This window comes from Harpia harpyja, chromosome 6, assembly GCF_026419915.1.
Source record: "Harpia harpyja isolate bHarHar1 chromosome 6, bHarHar1 primary haplotype, whole genome shotgun sequence".
Classification (NCBI taxonomy): Eukaryota; Metazoa; Chordata; class Aves; order Accipitriformes; family Accipitridae; genus Harpia; species Harpia harpyja.
The window spans coordinates 39,950,038-39,971,802 of NC_068945.1; the positions used below are offsets into that span (position 1 = coordinate 39,950,038).

Below are 21,765 nucleotides of genomic sequence, written 5' to 3' on the forward strand. Positions count from 1 at the left end.
ATGCGTTCTTATGAGATATGTTGATGAACGCACAGACTCCCCTGGCTAGAAGGTCTCCGAAAATTATTTGGAAGTAATCCTAAAAACCCCTCCAAAGTACCCAGGGTAAGGAAGTTATGGAACCCAACAAGTGGGAATCAGCCTCCTTCCCCCAGTCCCCGTAATTTTAATATGCATGAGAGCTGATGGCATGTGGGAACAATCAATGAGAGAATGACAGCTGAGTAAAATTTCCCAGCAAGCTAGTAAAGCTGTGGCCTAATTCAGTCACACCCTTTACAAGTTTGGGTTTGGGGTCCTCACCCACCCCATGGCCAGACCATAGCATAATTTTCAATTCATTTCCAAGCTGGACATTGTTGTTTGTAGACACAGACAGATCTCTGAGAAGTTCAGAAAAATCTCCAAACTTAAAAACAGATTAAAAAATAATCAGCAATTTTCAAAAAAACCAATACAAATGTTTACTAAAAAAGTAAATACATGAATCTTTTTAATCCTGTATTTTTTAATAAATATGCTACATTCTCTCAGGGATAACTGAAGTAATGCTCACATGACCAAATATCCACATGCTTTGCTCTATGTTCATTTTCTGAGCATGCAATAGGTTTTGGCAAATTTTTGTTTAAAAGAATGGGGATTTGGAAACTCACCAAAATGAACTTCCCAAAGAAGATCCTTGGAGAAAATATGAGCCTGTCTATTGAAAATATTTCCACCCTCTGAAGTACTGCTGAAATAATTGTTAACTCTTTCAGAGCTGAAAAGGGGATCAATATTATTCAGATATTCTACACCCTCTTACTCAGAATATGGTTAAAAAAAAAAAAAGGAAATTTTATGCCCTATGTCATACATCTATTTACATTAAGTAAAAAATAACTCCTGTACTGTGAACATAAATTAGTATTATAACCCCAGACAATAGTGCAACTATTTATCAGTGAGACACTTAAGTTCCGGGCAGCACTTTCATGCATGTGTAAGTACCAGTAGATTCATGTGATTTCCTAAATCAAGGCCTTTAACTGAAGCAAATTTAGTCTCTGATTGCCTATTAGCAACCTTTGGGAAAATCTTCTATTGGCTAACTTTTATTACTTTGAGGATAATTGCTATGAGAATACAGAATGGATGTGCACAGTGAAACAGACCACTTATTATTTGCACATAGTTCTATTTTGGACACTTGCTACTAAGTAGTGAAAATTAAGATGGTTATTTCAATTTTAAAAGCTGCTCTAGTTGTTATTAAACACCTATAATCAATTTGCAAGCAATTAGCAATTTTATCATCATACATATAAGAAGGGTAATGAGAGTCATTCACACACAAGAGAGAGCTAAGCAAGATCTTAAAACTGTGATAAACAGTTTAGAAAAAATAATATAAAACGGGGTATACCAAAGAATGGGCAGAAACATGTTACCAAGCAAATACACAATATGTAGAAATTTGTGGAAAACTGCTTCAGTTACAAACTGTAGCTGATATGGCAAATAAACAAAATCTTCAGAATTTTATACAGAGCAACGGTAAAGAGTGCAAACACATCTATTTCTATCTGCTGCTCCTTATATCCAGTGTATAAGATTGTTTAAGTAGTAGTAAATGTTTGTTGGCTTAAAGGAAGAGAAGTGATACAACAAAAAAGCAGTATGTGCCTAATTAAAACCAAACTGCCACAGCCTAAAGCCTACAATAAGTATTTCATAAAAACTCTACAACAAACAGATTAAGAGGTTTTGTAAAGCAGCTGGGTTTTGATAGTTGATTCCAAGAGTGCTGCATTTGATTCCAATATCATGTTAATCTAAAAAGCATTCTTGAACTACTTAAATCAGTGGTTTATCATGCTGCATTGGTTGCCATCTGGATATAAAAAAATTATGAAGAAAACCAGTTTGTAAAATGGATAGAACATAAGCTATTTTTGAGTACATCCATGCTTGCTTGGCACGGAAAAGGCTAGCTATCACATTCATTTGAATTCATCATGTTTTAAATAATCCACATATCCTACCATTTTGTGTGAGCTTAGTGGAGCAGAGAAAGGACGTAATCCAGAAGGACTCTTTAGTGGTTTTTCCTGCTTGGCTGTTGTTTCCTAGGAAAAGTCCCTTTGAAAAGGGGAGTTTGAGGTAGCGACCAGAATCCTGAAGGTTTGTGTTTTCTTCACACTGTGAAAACAAACCAGTTAAAATAACTGTACTGCATAAAAACAAAGGACCAAATCCCCAAATTGTATGACTTCTTATTGTTTCTCTTCCAGAAATGGAAGAGTTTTCACTATGCCTGTTGCAACTTTGTTTTTGGATCATAGCTTCATATCTGACATTAAAGTCTAACAAATTTGCACAGGTTATGTCAAATGCATAACTACAAATTTTGGTGTTAAAATCTAAAATTTATCTGGGAGCATATAAAATCCTCTGAACAAAGAAATAACTGTTAAATGTGGAAACAAAAATTCCACAAAACTGAAGTATCTCTAAAAATGATAACATTGAGTAGATCTGTATAAACGAGCTTGCCTAATTTTCCAACTTCAGCAATTCAGTAAGAGGGTATCATGGGGTTCGCTTTGTGTTTTTTAATTGAACTTACCTTTGTGAAATCCATTATAAATACAATGTAATATCATAGTAAGACCTAGTAAAACCTGTGCACTGAAATGAATACCTAGATTCAATTGCAGTTTGTAACAGGAAGCTTAATATTAAACAATCAGGTATTCTGGATATTTTAATAGTGACAAGATTATCACTCATTTGGTAATGAATACAGAGTTTCTCAACCTAATGTTTCTGGGCATTTAAAGTATGTTCCAGAGGAATCATTACAGCTAATGATTACTAATTCAAATTACCTTGTGTACAATGAGTTCATGGGTGCCATCTGGCAGAGTCCTCCCATTTTCCTGCATCAGGGGCACGAAAGAAAAGCCAAACAACTTCTTCTCACCCTTTTCTTTTGCTGAAATACATATGTAAATAGCAGCATTTAAAGTTAGTACTGTACATTTTAGACAAAATAAATGGATATAATACAACATAAGAACGTATACTGGCAGCTATTTGCAGCTAGTCAGACTAAAAGTATCTTAAATTTCTTTTCAGATTTGCACATTATCTCCCGTAATGGTTTCTTTTATATCACTGTAAATCAGAACGCAGTATTCTGGACTTATGTGGTATTTATTAACAACAAATAATGGAAGCCACCAAATATGCAGTCTTAGCAATATACAGAATGCCAGGAAACCGAAATGAATGTGATCTAGCCAGTCCAACATGAAAAGGATTTTTTTGGTGACAATTTCCCCACTATAGTAGCTTCCACCTACTGCTCTCCATTTTAGGTCAGCCTCAGGCTATGCTACACTTCTATTTTCAAATAGGGCATCTGCCTCTATAGATATGACTGAAGATGTCACTGTCTCTTACATGGATGCATTTTGAGTTTACCCAAAATTCTGTTTATATTTGCGGCTGCAACGTTGTCTATTTCTATTTAATAAAACTAGACTGGTTTCTCCTGGTATTTAGGCTTTACCAAAGCACTGAGTTCCAACAAGTAGAGTTGCAAGCCTGAGCAACTGCGTCATGAAAGCATTACAGAGAAAGTTCATGCAGCTGGCTTTTTCCTGAGGTATTATGGAAACTCATGTGCTGACTGCAGCTGTAATGGAAAGGACTGGCAGAAGTCATGAACAGCGCTTACTGGAACAGTGCCGGAATTCACAGCGGATGTGTGCTCCTCTGAATTTGTCCACGGGAATAGGAAGCTTCAGCAGCTCAGCCCATCTGGGACCATTGTTATGATAAAGCACAAAGGAATGGTACTCGCTAGCTGGTGGCTCTCCAGAGCCGAATGAGATAAAATCCTAATGAAGAAAAAGTTTGATTAAAGATTAGAAGATAGATCAGTTCACTGGTAAGATGTCATCAAGGGCTGCTCTTCCAAGGAAGACTATTTAATATTTATATTCATATCATAAATGCCACGTGTGGTACAATGCTCAATATCTTAAACCCCACAAAAATAGTAGCGCTTCGTTAATATTTGCTGATTAGAAAAAATGGCAAGAATCATCCACACCAATGAGAATCAAAGTGTTATATAGGGGGAACTAGGTGATCAGGAAGGCTTAAGCAACAAATGTGATGTGGAGTCCCATGACACAGCATGGTCTATCCAGCGTTATGCCCAAGCAACAAACAAGAATGTAACTGAGACAAGAACAGCCCAGGCTCAAGATCTTCAGTCCTCTGAAACAAGCCTGTAGCCCTGCTGCTATCAGTGATATGTCCCAGCATGCAAAAATAAAGAAATCTAGATTCCCTGATTAGGAAGAAGCAAAGCGTCATTGCCTTTGTAAAACCCATGATGGTCTCTCCATAGCAAAGTAGGCAAACGGATTTGTCCAAGTCCTGACTTGGGGATACCTATTAAGTCTCTGTGGGAAAGGTAAACTGTAGCTTTTCTCCTCAGTTATTATAAGGGATCACCTTTGCATCTCAATATTCTTTTCTTTTAATGTGCACATATATACAAAAGATACACATACTCTTATGTATGCATATTTATGTGTGTATATATATAAACATACATACATTGCATGCCATGCATCTATATGCACAATCTCACTTCACATATACAATTTGCACCAGACTATTTGTGTCAGCCTTTCTTCGTTTTGTCACTCCACAGCCCTCAAGCTCATGCTGAATATGTGAAAAAAGTACTTTCAAATAAAAGGGAAAAAAATGATGCTAAATATGTATCAAAAACGTTGAAGGTGAACAGAAATCTTTTGGTACAGAAAAAAAATCTAAGAAACAGTCACGTATTAATAACTAAATATAAAACAGTGCCTGTTTGTAAGCTATCACCAGTAGCATGCAATCAAATCTGAAGAAAAGAAGGAACATTAATCTATTCTTTTATTGATACATGGTGGTGACTTCTGCATCAAGGATCTCTGTTTTATTAAAATCAGACAAAAACTGAAAGTGATCGAAACGTTCTGTGTAACATGAGGAAATGCATGCCTACTAAGAGTTATTATGAAATAAAAAATTCTCCAAAACTCAATCTTGCTTCAACATTTTGCAGCATCTTAGTGGAATCATTAGTTATTTGGCTGGCAATTGTAGGTGTTTATCTGAATCACGTAACTGATCACAGAAATAAAACAAACATGCATTTTATAAAGGTTTTAAGCAAAGTGGAAATACTTTGAATATCTAAAGACAGCAAAAGATAAACATGACCTTTCCCAAGCAATTTTGTACTCTTCAAACAATGCCACAAAAGTTTATTTAAATATGGAAAAGTATATCAAAATTAACTACCGCAAGGAAAAACATAAAGCAAAGATACCTTTAAAATCTGACCACTGCTGTCCACGACATGCATTGTCACTTCCACATTTCTGGCCACACTTTTCCCTCCTTTCTCAAATTCTCCTCTTTCTACAGTGATATATAAATCATTCCTCATTTCACCTACAAAAAACCAAACCAAGCACAAAGTATATAAAAGTCAGTTCAACTTGCTTACTTTTTGCTTTTAGTACTTTAGCAGACTTTCATCTTCTCTTCCAAACAAGGGATAGTATCACACCCACAATTTATCAGTATTTTTGGATTTTAAATAAAAACAATTATTTTCATAAACCAAGAAAACCAACAAAGCTTCATCCCTCTCAAACTACAAATCCAACACAGGCACTACCTAAGTGTTACACAGTACATACAAGTTATTAAACACTGCTAGCATATTTAAATTGAAATTTTTGCACGTTCATATAGTAACATGCTAAGTATTCTGTCAGATCATAACTAGATCTTCTGGATGAGATCAATGGTAATTTTATTCTAGTTTCAGTTGACACAAACCACAAAGTTTATAGTTGATGAAAGAAATAATGATTGGTTGGCAGTTCCTGGGGGTGGGATGGGGGGAGCAGCAGTACTAGTGGTGACTGGAGTGGCATGGTAGGGAAGGCCCTGCTCTGTTTGAAGATGCTAAATCTATTTCTAAAAAGTGTAAACTAATCTGGCCCTGGACAAACATTACCAAAACTACTTGGAAACAATTGGACTTTCCTTGTGAAACATAGAAAAATGAAGGACAATCAGCGTCATAATTAAGAGCATCTTCTAAAATTCTAATTTCTAGATTTGATAGAAAAAAGAAATTGAGAATATATGCTTTCATCTAGTGAAATGCAAGTTTAGCATAATGGGAATATCCTCTTTTATTAAAGTAGATTTTCATTGAGCATTGGTGAAAAGAAATCAAGTATGACAGTTTTGTGTATTTATAGTTGTACCACTTAAACATCAAACATAAGATGGATACTTGTACTGTGGGTAAAATTAATTAAAATATATGTAACTGGTAAACAATTAGCACATTTTCAGTTTCCACCTTCATTTTAACGTGCAAGCAGAATTTGACCTGCTTGAACTTTCCAGGATACTCTCATGTTTCACATTTCTTGCATTTATTTTACTGCATGCAACTCTCCAGTGATTTGTAAGTACCAGAAACAATGGTCTTGCTACAATTTTCTAAGATTTTCATAACACTATTCCATCACCGTATGCAAAATAATTAAATGATTCCTCCAAAGCACAATCTAAACCGTTGCCCAATGGAAAAAAAAAAAAAGGTAAAAGAAGAAGCTGCTATATTATCAAGCCCTCAAGAACCATGCCCATAAAAAAAGGAGGGGGGGAATCTGCTATTGTATTACCTTATTATCAATTATCTTCTGAAACAACTATAGACAGAGGCTAGAATACAGCTAGACAGAATGAACAGAAACAAATATTAGGACCAGATGGTATTCACTTAAGAGTTTTGTGTGAAGTCAAGGATGAAAGAGCTGAATTACTAGTAAGTATGTGCAATCATTGAATCAATCTCTGGTTCCTGGTGGGAACCAGGTTCAAAATAAGCAAAAGGTGGTGGTTATTCATGTAATGGACAGCAAAACTTGTAAAAACAAAACAAAACAAAACACCAAGAAACAACAACAACAACAAAAAAACCCCAAAACAAACCACCACAACCCCCCCCTCCAAAAACCCAAACCACCAAACACAATAGCAACCCCAAAACAAAAACCAAACACAAAGCGAAACCTTTCCAAAGGATATTGTGAATGTGGGAAATGTATAAGGGTTCAAGGTAAGAATGGAGAAGTCATGGAAGGAAGATCCATTAAAGGATATGAAACAGATTATCACAAGCAGCTCAGGAAATCTCTGGAGTTGAAAATAGCTGGAGGCTGGGAGAGCATCAGGGGATAATTACCACACATGCATATATGCATGCTCAGTTCTTACTCTTCTTTAGGTGTCTGTTTACAACACTGGGCTAGATGGGCCCTTGGTCTGAATCAGTAAAACTGTTCTAATGTTTATTCAAGTCACAAAATTATCCTTAAAATCACTAGATTCTGATTATTTCCACATTGCAGTAATATTTTATTATAAAAGTTTTAGAAGCTAGTACAGTATGGTTACCAAAGAGCATACATTATGTTGGGCCCTTGCTTAGCATATGCTTATACTAGGATCGGTTCTAGTTAGTGCTGGCAGTTGGTCACTTTCAAGAGTTTTACTTTCAGAAAAAATGATAACACACAGTAATCAAAAAGAGAATCTTTGTTATATAACTGATTTTAGCAAACGACTTATAGTTGCAGCAATTTCTCTTTAAATATTAACTTGAATTCTACGTGCACTTGTGCTACATTCAGTCATTATTTTCATTTATCAGCGAGGAATTATTTCAATTTTCCATGGGGTCTTCACAGAAACATAACCAAATAACCATTTCCACCACAAATTTCATGACCTAGCCCAGATGAAACTCCGTGAAAACCATCTTTTTTCCTTTTTAAATAGAGTAAACCATGCAGGATTTAAATGCAAATGAAAATGACAGTGGAACAGGTTGCCCAAGGAATCTGTGGATGCCCTATCATTGGAATTGTTCAAGGTCAGGCTGGACGTGGCTTTGAGCAACCTGACCTAGTGAAAGATGTCCCTGCCCATGGGAAGGGGACAGGGATGATGATTTTTAAAGATCAAGATGATCTTTAAAGGTCCCTTCCAACCCAAACCATTCTATGTTTCTATGCAAAACCAATAAAGCATTTCTAAAAGAAGTAACCACAGCTTCACAGAAGTTAAGCAGGCTTTCAGAAACAGTGTCTGTATTTTAAGGTTTTTAAAAAAAATCCAAACCCATTGAGTTTCATCTTTTTAATTGCTAGAAGAAATCAAATCACAGGGAAAAAAGACACAGGAGTAGGATGTACTTTCACAAATAATTGTCCTGTTCTCCTCTTACAGAACCTTGGCAGAGCTTGTAATCAGTGTCATGAGAGGACAGTTCAGATGAATTTTGTCCTGATGTTGTGGTTTAACCCCAGCCAGCAACTAAGCACCACGTAGCTGCTCACTTATACCAGCCCCCCCCCCCCCCCCCCCCCGCAGTGGGATGGGGAGAAAATCGGGAATAGAAGTAAAACTCATGGGTTGAGATAAGAACAGTTTAATAGAATATAAAAAGAAGAAACTAATAATGATAATGGTAACACTAATAAAGTGACAGCAGTAATGATAAAAGGATTGGAATATACAAATGATGCGCGGTGCAATTGCTCACCACCCGCCAATCGATGCCCAGTTAGTCGCCAAGCGGCAACTCCCCAGCCCCCACTCCCCCCAGTTTATATACTGGACGTGATGTCACATGGTATGGAATACACCGTTGGCCACTTTGGGTCAGGTGCCCTGGCTGTGTCCTGTGCCAACTTCTTGTGCCCCTCCAGCTTTCTCGCTGGCTGGGCATGAGAAGCTGAAAAATCCTTGACTTCAGACTAAACACTACTTAGCAACAATTGAAAACATCAGTGTGTTATCAGCATTCTTCTCATACTGAGCTCAAAACATAGCGCTGTACCAGCTACCAGGAAGACAATTAACTCTATCCCAGCTGGAACCAGGACACCTGATCTACATCCATTCACAAAGCTCTATTGTTTTCAATGTCTCAGAACAAATCTAGATGTTATTGAAAGAAAATGCCAGATTTTCTCCATTATCATGCAAGGCAAATTAAATCTAAGAGGAGACAAAGCCTCTCACACTATACAAGGAATAACGATGTTTTATATGGAAATGGATAGAAAAACAGAAGGGAGATAACTGAAAGAGACTATAAAATTAATCCAAAATTGTAAACTATGGGCTATATATAAAGGGTACAGTCTGGATTAAGCAGATAGAGCAGCAGCTTCCTTTTCTCAAAGTATATGGCATATCTGACATTTTATAATCTTTACAAAAATGTACGTTTGACCTTCTGTCAAATTTGACCTTCTGTCTGGATTTGTACGCATACATATTTCACTTTTGGTTTAAAAAAGATCACTACTTGCTACCAAAGTGTAAGAAAACCAACTATATTGAACTTGCGCAGTTCAGGTAAGTGTACTGGAGCATTAAGAACTTAAAACCATGCTCCTCACAAATCTTTAGCACAATATTTGTATGAACATATATTACAAGTAAAAGCTCATAAAATCAAAAAGTCAGTGGGGTTGTAAAAATTAAGCACAAAGCCTTATCAGAAAATAGCTGACAGTAAAAGAGAAAACGGATTTGGAAAGTAAACTTCACTCTGGAAAGGAAAAAGGAAAGAAAACTATAATAAAAACTTTGACAAATATATTTGGATCCAAATTTTAAAAATTATTTCACTCCTAACATATTGCTCTGGAGATATCTTAATCACTTTTACTTCCTCAGTGTAGAAAAGGCATTGCTTCAATCTTCCTTAACAGAAATTCTCTCTCCAAAAATTGAGATTGTCTATGTAAAATTAAGTTCAGGCATTCTTTTGTAGCCCCTCTTCCAGTAAAAACAATTCCAACTTCCTCTATAAAGTATTTAAACATCAGCAAATTATTGAATTTATCCGTATTTTTTAACTGATCTTTTTAATTTATTGCAACTATAATTACACGCTTGATTACAAGAACATGCACGATTTTTCTATGGGATCTTTGCCTTAACCAGTATACCAGACAGATAATTCTGACCTATTAAATCATCACCTTTTCACTAAGACAGGCAATTACAGCCATAAGTAGCACTGAAAGCAAAGTCCTGCTGAATATCTGAGATCTGAGGTAGACTTCGGTGAGTACAAATGGTATCTTCAGCTAAAGTATCTGCATGACTCAAATCTCGCCTAGGTGTATCTGTACTGAGATTTTTAGAGAGTCTTATACTTGACCGAATGTGAGGAATTCACAAGGAAACAAGAAAGACACATTAAACAGTACAGTACACGGGATTTTAATTACCAGTTGAAAACATGCCTATAGAATTGAATCTCAATCACACATGATGAGACTGCAGTGATGTGGATGATTATACAGCCTTAACTTTCCCATGTAACACAAGCGTTCAGTGTACATTCTGCAGGGATGTTCACTCTGGTATGTGAATTTAACTGTATGTGAAAGGTGCTGAATTGAAATATCTGGGTTGCTAAATCAAAATTTATACAGCACAGCATTGGCAGTACCTACCTCTTCATATGGTCCTGCCAATAAATTTCAGCTTTGACCTGACAAAAATATCTTGAAAGCACTATTTATAGGCTGCGAGAGGAAAAACTGCAAACCCTTCTTGCCCCAGATGTAGGTGCTAATGAGGCACATTACAGCTCAAGGTTTCTGAGCAAAGAAGAAACAGAAGAAGCTTCATGACTTCAATCCAACTGGCAGTGAATTGTCCAAGGGCTGAACGGGAGCAGAGGACAGAGACCTGATCAGCATCAATTATATGAAAGAGGCAATTATAAGGAGCAGGAGAAAAGGCCAATTAAAGTCAAAAAACCAACCACAAGACAGACTGCTGGAGAACGCACTTAGCTAATGCAGGTCAGCCTTCCTGAGCCTGCCAACTATAAAACACAAATTTTAAATAACCAGTAAAGAGAAAAGAACCAGGAGTAATTTGCAGGTTGGAAATGACAATGCATCCTATTATCTCCAACACACAGTTTCATTATGGGATGGCTCTGCAGGCTCCCTTTCCTTCACAGGTAGGAGGCACAATCACCTCTATTCAGGACCTGCATACAAGCACTGGTCTGCTGCTGCTCATAGGATGTACCCCCAGCTATGTGGGACCCATGGGCAAGCTGCCCCCAGCTCACAGAGGCTTGAATGCTCCCACTGAACCTCAGGTAACAAGAACAGCACAGGGAATCACTAGTCAGGAGAACATTTGTATGAACATATTGTTCATTCTTTTATTTTTCTACAAACTTTTGTACCTAACCTAAGTGTCAAAGTAATGATCCTTCATCACAAAACTGTTTTTAAGCTTACAGTGAGGAAGCTGTGAGTTACAATTGCAACACAGATATTATAACAAGACTTTCCTCATATTCCAACCACATTTAGAATTTCTTGTAGCATACTAATATGGAACAAGGGTTTCAAGCTGAAGATCGCTGTCAAAGATCAAAGGTAGCTGTCTTTGTTAGAAAAAAAAGAGAGTTTAGCTTGCCAGCTACCCTCAAAAAACTTTCAAGTGAAATAAATTCCAATTTGATTATTTAGTACTGTAACAAAACACAGCATGATGGTATTTGAACAAGATAGTATTTCTGATAGTGATAGCTATCAGTGTGCAAATCTAAACTCTCCTGACAGCAGCTGCTAATTTAAAAATAATTACACAAAACTCACTAGGAGCCTTTGTTAGGAACTGCTTTCTTGAAAGCTTTGCTCAGAATTATAGGTCCTTTAGAACCACGAATTGAAAAGGAACAGAAAACATTATTTTGTTTAAAGAAAGTTCCTGTTCATTTACATCTCTGTAAAATACAAGCTAATGAGTTGCTTTGTTTTATACCCTAAACGTGACTTGAACAGCTCTTAAAACAATTTCAGTTGTAGGGACTGAAAATTTCTGGATGTGGCACAGAAAAAATGGTATTATCCAGGATGTAAATCTTGTGGATGCAAAATATTTCACAGAAAAGCTCCTTAGAATACTTTGTAGAATGGGACAAGAGCTGTGTAGCTTCTGTCAGTGGGAGGATCTCAAAAAAACACGTAGGAGGTGATTTTAACTTGAGGAGAGGGCTAGGGACTCTTAAGTCCACCTTGCCTCCTACCCTTCGAGTCAATCCATGCTATGCCTTTCAGCAGCTAGGATGTTCTATGATGTTACTATCCATGCTGACATACTGACAATAACAAGCAAAACTGGGATATAAAAGACAAGGGCAAGAAATATTCAATTCCCTTTTTAGCACAGTAAACTTGGAGCTGGCACAGCTAAAGTTACGATAAGAACAAGCAGTTTACAGAAACACAGGGAACAAGACAGAAGAGCTCAATTCAAAAGTAGGAGGCCCTATGTCTGAGTCATTCAGCACTGACCACCAGCAGGTACCCTAAATTTCAACAAGTTACAAGCTGATTGTATTTGCAGTAGTCACAACCTGGAGGTTGTAAATACTTTAACTACCAAAATATGTGTTTATTAATATATACACTTGGAGTGGGAAGGGGAGAAGAGATTAAGTCCTGGAATACTACAGCAATATGAAACTCTTGCTAATGCCTTTCTGGCAGTTGAACTTTGATGATTTCATAGAATCACAGAATGGTTTGGGTTGGAGAGGACCTTTAAAGGTCATCTAGTCCAAGCCCCCTGCAATGAGCAGGGACATCTTCAACTAGATAAGGTTGCTCAGAGCCCCGTCCAGCGTGACCTGGAACGTTTCCAGGGATGGGGCATCTACAGCCTCTCTGGGCAACCTGTGCCAGTGTTTCACCACCCTCATCATAAAAAAATTCTTGCTTTTATATCTAGTCTAAATCTACCCTCCTTTAGTTTAAAACCATTGCCCCTTGTCCTATCGCTACAGGCCCTATTAAAAAGTCTGTCCCCACCTTTCTTATAAGCCCCCTTTAAGTATTGAAAGGCCATAATAAGGTCTCCCCGGAGCCTTCTCTTCTCCAGGCTGAACAACCCCAACTCTCTTAGCCTGTCCTCACAGGAAAGGTACTCCAGCCCTCTGATCATTCTTGTGGCCCTCCTCCAGACCCGCTCCAACAGGTCCCTGTCTTTCCTGTGCTGAGGACCCCAGAGCTGGACATAGTACTGCAGGTGGGGTCTCACCAGAGCAGAGGGGCAGAATCACCTCCCTTGACCTGCTGGCCACACTTCTTTTGATGCAGCCCAGAATCCAACTGGCTTTCTGGGCTGTGAGGGCACATTGCTGGCTCACGTCCAGTTTTCCATCCACCAACACCCCTAAGTCCTTCTCAGCAGGGCTGCTCTCCATTCCTTCATCCCCCTGCCTGTATTGATACTGGTTGCCCACACCCAGGTGCAGGACCTTGCACCTGGCCTTGTTGAACCTCATGAGGTTCACACGGGCCCACTTCTCAAGCTCATCCAAGTCCCTCTGAATGGCATCCCATCCCTCAGGCTTGTCAACCATACCACTCAGCTTGGTGTCATCTGCAAATCTGCTGAGGGTGCACTCAATCCCACTATGTCATTGATGAAGATACGAAACAGTACTGGTCCCAGTACAGACACCTGAGGGACACCACTCATTACCGATCTCTAGCTGGCCATTGACATGGAGCTGTTGACCACTACCATCTGGATGCAACCATCCAACCAATTCCTCATCCAACAAACAGTCCACCCATCAAATCCATATCTCTTCAATTTAGAGAAAAGGATGTTGTGGGGGACCATGTCAAAGGCCTTACAGAAGTCCAGATAGATGACATCTGTAGCTCTTCCCTTGTCCATTGTTGTAGTCACTCCATCACAGAAGGCCACTAGGTTGGTAAGGCAAGACTTGCACTTGGTGAAGCCATGCTGGCTGTGTCAAATCACCTCTCTGTCCTCCATGTGCCTTACCATAGCTTCTAGGAGGATCTGTTCCATGATCTTCCCAGGCACAGAGGAGAGACTGACAGGTCAGTAGTTCCCAGGGTCATCCTTTCTACTCTTTTTAACAACGGGTGCAATGTTTGCCTTTTTCCAGTTACCGGGGACTTCACCCAACTCCTGTGACTTGTCAAATATCATGGAGAGTGGCCTGGCAACTACATCAGCCCATTCCCTCAGGACTCTAGGATGCATCTCATCAGGTCCCATAGACTTATATATGTTCAGGGTCCTCAGGTCGTCACAAACCTGATCTTCTCTTACAGTGGGAGGGACTTTGCTCCCCCAATCCCTGCCTTGAGGTCCATCCACTCGAGAGGTGTGGGAGGAGAGATTGCCAGTGAAGACTGAGGCAAAAAAATCGAGTACCTCAGCCTTCTCCTTGTCTGTTGTCACCAGTTTGCCAGTCCTGTTCATCCGGGGGTACGCTTTCCTTGACCTTTCTTTTCTGGCTGACGTACCTATAGAAGCTGCTCTTATTATTCTTTGCATCCCTTGCCAAGTTTAGCTTCAGCTGTGCCTTGGCCTTCTTGACTCCATCCCTACACAACCAGGCAATGTCCCTATACTCTTCCCAGGAAACCTGTCCCTGCTTCCAGTGCTCGTGCATTTCCTTCTTGTCCTTTAGTTTGACCAGCACGTCTTTACTCAGCCATGCCAGTCTCTTGCCCTCCCTTCCCAATTTCCTACACGTGATCCAGTGTTGTATTTAACTAAAAAAAAAAAAAAATTCAAGTTAAGCAATCTGGCATCATTTCTGAAAATCACAGTACAGAAGGATGTTATCTGAGAGAAGGGCATCCTTAAGGAGATCAGCTCAGGAAGATACAGGCACACTGCATTTCACAAAGAATTTAATCACTGTAGGAAATGAAATCCAATTATTGAAACAATTTCTTTTTTTGTTTTGCATTGTAGGAGGTACCAAAAGAATGGCTGGATGCTTATCAGGGAATGTATCCAACGCTTTTAAGAAACAGGGCAAATCTCATTGATGTGCTTGAAGCTGCCAGTAAACGTGTGCCATATTTGAAGACCGTGACAACCACCAGTCAGCTGTCTGTTCAGTGCAATATAGCAATACCTTGACTTCTCCATTATTGTGGCAAAGAACAACTTTGCTATTTGCAAGAAGCTTTTGCATATACTTACAATAATTACTATTTATGAGTAATATTCACACACGACTCAAGAATGAGAAAATGTTGTACTTGGTGCTTAAATATATACATACAAAGAAAAGGTATGAGACTGGGACCTTCTGGGTGATACTTGACAAAAACCTATTTGGGGAGGGGTGTATGTCTGCATTTAAGTATATGACAGGGCACGGGCAGAAAGAAATAAGACCATTTCTATTGTTTATATACTGCTAGCTGGTTTTTATGTTATCACTGATAGTCCTGTTTATATAAGGCAAACATTAAAACAACTCTGCATGTGTTAGAATTTCAGGAGCATTGGTGACTTTGGTAACACTACTGCCTTTTTACTATTGGATTACGTAAGCTTTGGCATTTAAATCAAAGGTAAAGATGAATAAACAGATTCCTTTTCACAGTTACCCTACTGTCCTTTTTCAACAGAACATTATTGCATTTTCAGCTTTATTACAGAAACTCTCAACAAGTCAATAAAAGACTTAAAAGCTTTTTTAACTGAAAACTTTAACCTGTTTATTTTGTATAGCTACAATATAAAGAAAATATTTTCAACAGAATTTTGAAAGACTATTTATTTTTACAGAGCTAAAGCATTCTCTTGTTAGTTTGGTAGTGCTCCTTACCTGGTTTATTGAAGAAAGACTTCCAAGCCATAATTATCCTTGTATACACTTCCCGTGCATCACTGCTACTTATTCTATGCTCAAAAGAAAGCCAGCTTACTCTTCCAAATACTATAAACTGCAGAAGACCCTTTTCCCTGTTCTCCACTTCCAGAGACTTTAAATCAAGGGAAGTCCAATTAAATTCTGGCTTTTCTTCCCTTTCCATAGTTCTCTTCTATTTTTACTTCAGTTCCTAATGAACTAAGAAAATAAGACAGAGGAAATGGGAAGAAGAAAGAAAACAACATAGAAGTTCCTTGCACTTGTCTAACCAAGTATGTAGTCATGTATTAGTATCTTTGTTTTCTCTGGTGACTTGTAGAAATGATAATTCCTTTGGTGGATAGGATCAAAGCTTTAAAAAAGTATTAAAATAGGATTTGGAAAGCAGAGGATATTCCCCATAGAGTACTACAGTTTTGTGAAAGGTCAAATTCAGGGTGTCTTTACTCCACAATATTGCTTAAACATATTCTGTGTAACTAATATATCCAGGCAATATTACTTTCAGTAATTAAAAATACATATTTCTGGATTCTTGGAAATCAGAACAGCAAACAATGGCAGGTGTTAAATTTAGGCTGTTTGTACTCCATACAGGATAAAGAAGATTGGAAAAATTCATACCACTGCTCGTGGGAGAAAAATGCTTAAGTGTGTCAGATGTGTATTTCTTTTCCTAGAATCAACAGCTCTCTACTAAGTCCAAGCTCACTGACAGATACAGACACCATGATGAAGAGAACAGATTCCATAGCTTTCTTTACATTTTTGCTCTCCAGACACTTATTCTAAGCTTTGAAAGAGGGAATATGCTTCTAGTCAAAATCACATCATTGAAAAATGCATGTTATCACAAGGATAGCATTTTGTGAGATCATTTGTATAAAAAGACAAAGATTCTAGTTCTAGTTTCATTTTAAAAGCTTCTGAAAATAGAAAGTAAGAAAGATTGGAGAGCATGTACTCACACATGAAAAGAATAAAAGACCTTTTAATAATCCAGATGGAGTAATGACTATACTTAGTAGCTTTCAAAGACAGGATTCTGATGAGATTTAACTGGACAGCTAAAGGACATCTAATGAAGTTAAAAGTTGACAAATGCAAAGCAATGCAGATGTGATGATGTGATGGTAAAAAACCTGTTGCTTTTCCTAAATTAAGGATAGGCAAGCTTAATGTAGGAAACTTAAAAGCACTGCAACATCCTGGGCAGCTCATTCTATCTGCCGAATGAGCAGAAATTGTAATAAAAAAAAAAAAAAAAAAAAAGAACATTGAGAAACAAAACGCAACTTTTATTGTTTGACAAATAAGTCTGAAAGTATGAAAAATCCATTACAGAAATTAATACTGCAGCCTCATGTAGAGTCTTTAGCTATGTTAATTTGTGAAATTATATCACAGGATTAGAAGAGGACTCAAAAATTCAGAGTGAAGGAGTACAAGCCAAGAACTTTGTAGTCAGGACTAACTCAGCTACAGATACCAGCATTACAGATCCTCTAAGCTTATGTACAAGGAAAACAATGGTCAATGTAATACCATTGTACTGAGTCATCAATACTTTAACCTCTTCTAATATCATAAGAGTTTAATAATTTGGATGGACAGGAAGAAATATAAACTCTGATCTTAACTTAAAGCAAGTGGTGGTCAGATCTCAGCAGTGGTAATGCCACCAGTTCAGATCATAAGCTGAAAAAGGGTGTCTATAGCTAATTGATATCCATCTATGAAAATCTGTTGAGATGTCAGCCAACAGGCTGATTGTTTATACACTGCAGTACATTTTATGGACTAAGACATTCGGAGGCGAGCTGCTGTCCTCTGTAAGACACAGAGCCCTTCAAAATTGCATCTATAGCTGTTTTAATTCTGAATTACCTTTGATATTATAGACAAAGCTGCACAGAGTAAATTTATAGGTAAAGTTCCAGGAAGTAAGGGTTGGACCTAACTAAATTGCTTAGCAAAAAAAGGATTCTACAGAAAGACAGTAGATTACTTTACTTTATGTGCTAGTGTCTCATGCTGAATGGATTTTGGCTTTGAATGTACCAAGTAGTCAAGACAACTACTACCAGTAATAGACCTAACACTATTAAGAACAGTATAGCTTAAATAAAGTAAAGCAGATGCAGTTCTGGTATGATAAACACAAAAAAGGAAGATGTGCAACTATATGAATGCTTACCACATGATAGTTTAGAGTCTGTTTACAATCGGCAGTCCTAGCAGGGAGCTATGGCTCCTCCAATAAGTCCCCATTTAGACAAAGAGCTGTGCTAGGGTTTATTCCAATTCTAAAAACCCCAGACAACACACACTAATGATCAGGCTTCTTTATGGAATTAGATATCTTCCACAAAGATGCGAAATAATATGTACACGCACATGTGCTAGAACACATGAGCGTATGCAGCACTGAAGTTATGCACTGCTATAGATGCTGTAAGTCAAATTTGGAAACAGATTCCATGAGAGTGCACTACATAAAACAGCAAAAAAGCTGGTAAAAGTATGTATAGAAAAATACAAAAGGGCTTTCACATTCCATCACCTATTATGTACATTAACCTAACTTAAAGTACTGCTCAAAAAGTATACTATGTTCATAAATATTAAATGCTAAATTTTATATAGTAAGTAATGATGTTTGTCCTTTCAGGAAATGGTGAACACAGAAATTCAGGGTGTAAGCACAGTTGTCCTTCGATGCTGTACAAAGCTTTCAGAGAATACTGGCTCATGCATCTGCAGATTGCCACACTAGGATGCTGGAAAGGAGTTTACTAGTTGTTGCATAAAGCCTGCCCTTAAATCCCGGTTAAACCTAGAAAATACATGATGATTAGACTCACAAGATGACACTTTCACTGTCTGTCCTTCTTCTGTCAGCTAGAATCAAATGAGTTACTTATTTCACAGCCTTTTTTGAATCATATATGCTTTTTCTAGCCATCTACTTCATTTCCTAAAACACTTGGAGTTCTTCATTAAAAAATTCCACGGGTCCTGGAAAAAGCATTCTTTGGCTTCGCCCTGTCAGGCTCCAGTGACATGAAAAGCATTGCTCTATAAAAACATGCATTATTATTGTCAACAAAATTCTGGTTTGGCATGTATGATGATCCTAGTTACTTTCAACAGCAAAACCTCCAAAGAGAAAAGGATTGATATGATGAAAAATGAAGGTCAGAGAGAGTTTAAATACACCAGAATAGGAGAGAGACTTAAAATACGGCATTTATAAAAGAGATAGTGTAGTTTAGCAGCATGATGTATTTGTTACTGAATAATTCAAGAGAGTCTGGTTCAGAACCCTAGCTTAAACGCTAATTAGCCACAGCAACATACTTACTTTCAACAAAAATATAAAATAAGATCTAATTAATGACCATTTCCAGTGGCAAAAGATGAAGTTCTCTAATTTATCTCTGAAAAAAGACACTAGAAGAGAAACAAAATGAAAGGGGAGCTTTAAAAGAAAAAAGCATTTCAAAGGCTAGGTTCCTGTGGGCATTTCAGTGCCTAGGGCGTACTGCTCTGGTTAGCCCTTGCAACCTGTCACTGCAAGAATGAGATGATTATTTCTCTTTAGGAGAAATCCCTTCTATGCCAGTAAACACAGAATAAAAAGTTGTACATTTTCTAAACTGAGGTATGCATACATTTGGACTGAGAAAGCAGCACACCAGAATCATATATTAACTAAAAAAGGGACAAAATGAGCCTGCGCAATTCTTTGAAACCGAGTTGAGAAACTCCTCCAGCAGCTGATGACACAGTACTCTGCTATAACATGTTTTTCGCAGTTTAGTACATCAAATTATTTCACAACTGGAAAGTAAGGGTATACAAGAGCTATTTATAGAACTTAGAAAATTTGATAACGTAGAGCAGAAGGTCACTAAATCATAGCTAAATGGAGAAAGGTTTCTTAATGGGAGTTATAGTGTGCTCAGTAAAATTGCTTCCACTGTTATCAGCCTTATTATCCACAATACTCGTTTGATTCAAATTATAAATCCAACAGTAATACAACAAATAAACCCTAGCTAATAAGCCATAAGATTTCAATTGAATGCTTCCATTAAACACACATATATAATCTACCTTCAAATTAAATGGCACCTGACTCATGCATTTCATTGTTCTAAATATTGCAGTCACACCAGCAGAGTATTTTCATAATAATGCTAAAACTGTTTCATTAACTTGTGTTCTGTGCATGTTTTAAGTGATTAGTAGTACTGATCAAGGATGCAGAAGGACAGATGTTTAATTGGCAGTAAGAACACAAGAGTGAATTCTCAGTTGTCAAGTTTCAGGCAGAAGTTCAAGAGAAATACATGCCCATAGCTAAAGCTGAGTCTCATTACTGAGTTTTAAATGCCTATTTAAGACCTCCTTGATTAGTGAAGTATTGAAGCTTATTTATTCTTGCCTCAGAACCTTAGTTTACTTCTGATTTGGGTACACAGGAATAAAAAGACAGATCTGTATGAGGAGGTGGTAGTCTCTATTAAAAATTTGGAAGTCATGAGGATGATTTACATTTGAGAGAGTCAAGGCATTATGTGTGGACTCAGCTGAAAGTAATATGTGAGCTCCTCCCTGCAAAATTTCTCAGCAACACCACAATACCATAATCATGCCAAACTAGTCTGCTTACAAGTATGCTTCTCCTTTAAAGAGACATTTGCCTTATAACTTCCAACAACCCATTAAACTTTTTAAAAATGTCATGTCAGGGATGGAACTATAGCTATTACTGCAATCTTCTTCCTGTTTTTGCTTCTTCACATTCATATTGACACGATCGTTCTACCTTCCTTAGCATCTGTTTAAGCATTTGCATATTTTGTCATACAATGTAATCAAAATAAAGTCGCTACATCCCTATTATTAGCCATTTCCAGTATCTTCATTTCCAGTATTTGAGACACAAACCTCGTGAAACCAGCTGTACAGTGTTAGTGAAATTCTGTGAATCCTTATTTAGAAAGCTACCAGTTCCTATGAACATAATGTTCTGATGGTTATCTCTTTGTCTGCATAGAGCTCAGCAGTCTTGCATTCAGTGATCTCCACTTCTATAAAGTGGGGTTACATCTCTCAAAAAAGGCTGCTATGGCTGTATGTCCTTTTGACATTGATATAGTAACTATACAATAATGCAATGGTGCCACTGGGACACAGTTTTTTTCTATCTCAAAAAAACTAACATAAAAGTTCCTGGAAAAGTTTAAGTTTTAGAATACAGTAATTATTCGGAAAGCAGCTGAAAGCCAAGTAATTTCTCACTAGTTCTTTCTTTTGCTGCTTATTGAGAGTTGTTTTTCTTTTTAACTTACCAGGCATTATAATATTGGAAAAACCTAGTTTCCTTGTTATAGATACTCCATGGGTAAACATAGATGTATACTCTCTCCTAATTTGTTCTATGTCTCCATGAAGCAACTGAAGAGAAACTGCCAGACCTGAAAATGAAGAGAAAAACAAGGAAAAATAAGACATTCAAACAGATTATGGTGATCACTACTTCTTAAAAATTATATATAATTGCAAGGATATATGTATTCCTGAGAACTCAGAAAATTCAGAGGAAGTTCAATAATACCAAACTAACCCACCTCAAATTTTTATGTATTTGGGAAGGCTACCAACATCCAGAAATCAATAAAGACTTGAAAACAACTACCCATGAAAAAGCATTAGCAAATCATTACTGGTCTGTAATTACAATGACGCATTGGATCAAAACTATCTCAAATAGGGATGGACTGATGCCTTAACTGGAAAAAGAATTTTAAAAAGATCTCAATTTAGGGAAATGTCAATCAGTAATATTTGCTACCATTTCAATTTTTCATTTCCTTCAACACAATGCTGCCTTC

The 21,765-nt window shown here is 37.4% G+C and overlaps 1 protein-coding gene across 2 annotated transcripts in view; it reads right to left on the minus strand.

The window, feature by feature from the left end:
* Positions 1-21,765, minus strand: part of DOCK4 (dedicator of cytokinesis 4) — a 255,398-nt gene that overhangs the window by 89,737 nt on the left and 143,896 nt on the right. For both annotated transcript variants that reach the window (XM_052789666.1, XM_052789665.1), the window contains exons 13-17: positions 21,223-21,348; positions 5,390-5,514; positions 3,728-3,890; positions 2,874-2,980; positions 2,028-2,184 (exon numbers count right to left, since the gene is read on the minus strand). In XM_052789666.1, coding sequence (XP_052645626.1) covers positions 2,028-2,184; positions 2,874-2,980; positions 3,728-3,890; positions 5,390-5,514; positions 21,223-21,348 — 678 coding nt within the window. The remainder of the gene's footprint in view (positions 1-2,027; positions 2,185-2,873; positions 2,981-3,727; positions 3,891-5,389; positions 5,515-21,222; positions 21,349-21,765) is intronic.